Source organism: Hyperolius riggenbachi, chromosome 7, assembly GCF_040937935.1.
Source record: "Hyperolius riggenbachi isolate aHypRig1 chromosome 7, aHypRig1.pri, whole genome shotgun sequence".
NCBI classification, from domain to species: domain Eukaryota; kingdom Metazoa; phylum Chordata; class Amphibia; order Anura; family Hyperoliidae; genus Hyperolius; species Hyperolius riggenbachi.
This window is the reverse complement of record NC_090652.1, coordinates 57,447,877-57,450,681: the sequence shown is the minus strand read 5'-3', so window position 1 is coordinate 57,450,681 and position 2,805 is coordinate 57,447,877. Positions and strand designations below refer to the sequence as shown.

At 51.8% G+C, this 2,805-nt stretch overlaps 1 protein-coding gene across 1 annotated transcript; it reads left to right on the top strand.

Moving 5' to 3' along the window:
* Positions 1–957: 957 nt before the first annotated feature.
* Positions 958–2,430, top strand: LOC137525524 (uncharacterized). Its single transcript, XM_068246649.1, has 2 exons — positions 958–1,023; positions 1,242–2,430. Exon 2 carries the CDS (start codon positions 1,477–1,479, stop codon positions 2,287–2,289), a length of 813 nt encoding a protein of 270 aa, XP_068102750.1. The 5' UTR covers positions 958–1,023; positions 1,242–1,476; the 3' UTR covers positions 2,290–2,430.
* The last annotated feature ends 375 nt before the right edge of the window (positions 2,431–2,805 follow it).

Below are 2,805 nucleotides of genomic sequence, written 5' to 3'. Positions count from 1 at the left end.
CCTGTTCCGCAGTGACACTACCCTTGGCCTGGTTGCATACCTCCGCAGGGGCATTAGTGGAAGCACATTCGGGGGTTCCGGAGTCTCTCTTTCCTCCTGCCGCACAAAGTTGTGGAGGATGCATGCTGCCTTCACCACGACAACTGCGTTGCCCGGTTTTAGCAGCATGGGCGTGTGGAACACCCTCCACTTTGACACCAGGATCCCAAATGTGCACTCCACCATTCTCCTTGCACGGCTCAACCGAGCATTGAAGTGTAGCTGGCTGGCATCAAGTCCCCTGTCTGGGTACGGACGCATTACATGGTCGGACAGGGCGAAGGCCTCGTCCCCCACAAACACATAGGGGTAGGCCGGTGCCCTTGTCCCAGGCCAGGGTCTGTCACGGGGGAGACGCAGTCTGCCTTCCTCCATCAGCCGGCAAAGGGTCGTACGCTGGAAAATTCCAGAGTCATTGGAACTACCGTACGACCCCACATCCACGTACACAAACTTGTAGTCCGCATCTGCCACTGCCATTAGAACAATGCTGAAGTATTTTTTATAGTTGAAATAATGGCTGCCACTCCCCACGGGTTTCTGAATCCGGATGTGTTTCCCATCCAGTGCGCCAACACAATTAGGAAACTTGCACTCGGTCCAGAAGCCCTGGGCGATCTCCTCCCATTTCGTGGTGTCCGGCACAGGCATGTATCTGGCCCTCAGTCGCGTCCAAAGGATCCTCGAAGTCCTCACGACGATGCCTGCCACCGTGCTCTTCCCAATACGAAATGTGACATGTAGCGATGTATATGTTTGTCCAGTTGCGATGTACCTACAAGAGAAATAATCGAAATCAATTTTTCATGTCGTTACAGGAGAAAGGTTCAAGACAAGGTGGCGCAATATACGGGATGCATACGTGAAATGGCTACGGAAGAAAAAACTTGCCGAACGAAGTGGCAGTGGCGGGGGAAGGCGACAAAAAGACTACCAATTTGCCAAGCAATTGTCTTTCATCAATGCAAGCCTGGAACCTAGACTGTAAGTACCACTACTGTGGGCAGGAACTGAGAGCTCATACCATGACTTCGGCCATGTATTGCTATGGCCTCAATTCCCATGGCTAGCGAACTTTTCTCAAAAGCTTTATCAAATGTTGGGTAGAAACGGTTGATAAAGTGATTGCTAGTGTTTGCTAGCTCTGTGAATTGACGCCACATGCTGTTTGGCACACCAATAAATATTGTTTTTATCTACAGGACTGAAGACAATTTGGAGCAAGAGGAACCGACCCAGGAGGCACGGTTCAGCAGTGAGGAGAGCTTGGTGGATGATGACGTCGCCGATGTAACCTATTGCCCCGAGGAGAGGCGTAGGAGGAGGGAGTCCTTAATCCCAACTCTCTCCTTTGATGATGACTTGGCAGAAGAGAGCTTGGATGTTGAGGTTGCAGGACCGAGTGTGGAAGAAGCTGAACCTCCACAATCGACCGCTATGGAAGCTCCAGGGGAACAAGAACAAAGTGAGGAGCACCGAGAGACTGCAGCACAACCAGCGCGCAGGGCAACCCCGACACAGGCCAGAGGACGGGAAGATGCTGCCACACCACCAGTGAGAAGCACCACACCAGTGAGGCGTCGAGGTACCCTCCCCCCAACAAGGAGAGAGACAGAGTCCGAGATGTCCGGGGCTGTCTCCGGACTTCTCGGGATTCTTCAGAGCCACCAAACTCTCATAACCCGGCAGTTGCAAGATGAGGACAGGGGCCACATCATGGAGCAGTACAAGTCCCACATCACTTCACTGCAATGTGAGCTCGACGCTGTACATGGGCACTACAGGGACGAGCTTAAAATGATGCATGAGATGCACAGAGGAGAAATCGACCAACTGCGTGCGCAGCATCATCAGTCGGTGGGCCAGCTGCAGAACATGATGCAGCAAATGCATCAACAAAGCAAGGAACTACTGAAATTGCAGGCACACCCGTGTTTTCACACTGTGATGTCTCTAATACCATATCTGGAAAAGGTGCCTTCCCAAAACCTGATGGCGTGCCATTCCAATTTGCTGGAGGTGATTAAACAGCACATGGACACGCCATTATTGCAACCACCAATTTTTAGACCCCCACAACCAACAGCGGTGCCCACCTGGCAATCATCACAGATGTACACCGGCTACAGAGGCAGTCAATATGGGCCACCGCTGTCAGGGTCCAGCTCATCCACGACCAGCACCCAAGAGAGTCCAGATTTCCAGGCAGCAACTCCCACCTTTTCGAGTAGTGGTGCCGATACAATTTGAAAAAAAAAGTCAAATTGTTCCTGGACATGCTCCTCTGAATACCTCCGATCCGCGGAGGAAGGATACCATCACAGGGCTTTTTAACTTTTGGTTTTGCTGGACTTGAACTTTAGGGCCTGGTGTCCCCGAAAGACACTACCTGGGTCACAACCTTGTGCCTGTTGCACTGCACCTGTAGTCCTGCACCTGTGCCTTTGATTCCTCTTGTTCCTTACTTTGTTGATCCTAATCACTTGCACAAGACCCTTTGAACCATGGATGAAGGACGCCTTGACTGGTCGGTGAGAGGCCTAGCCTTCTCACTGACCTGTGTCCTTCACCCATGGCTCAGAGGGTCCTGTGCCAGTGGTTAGGTTTTTAAAGCACTTCAATTTTAGGGCCTGGTGTCCCCGAAAGACACTACCTGGGTCACAACCTTGTGCCTGTTGCACTGCACCTGTAGTCATGCACCTCTGCCATCGGTTCCTCTTGCTCCTCACTTTGTTCTTGTTCCTAACCACTTGCACAAGACCCTTG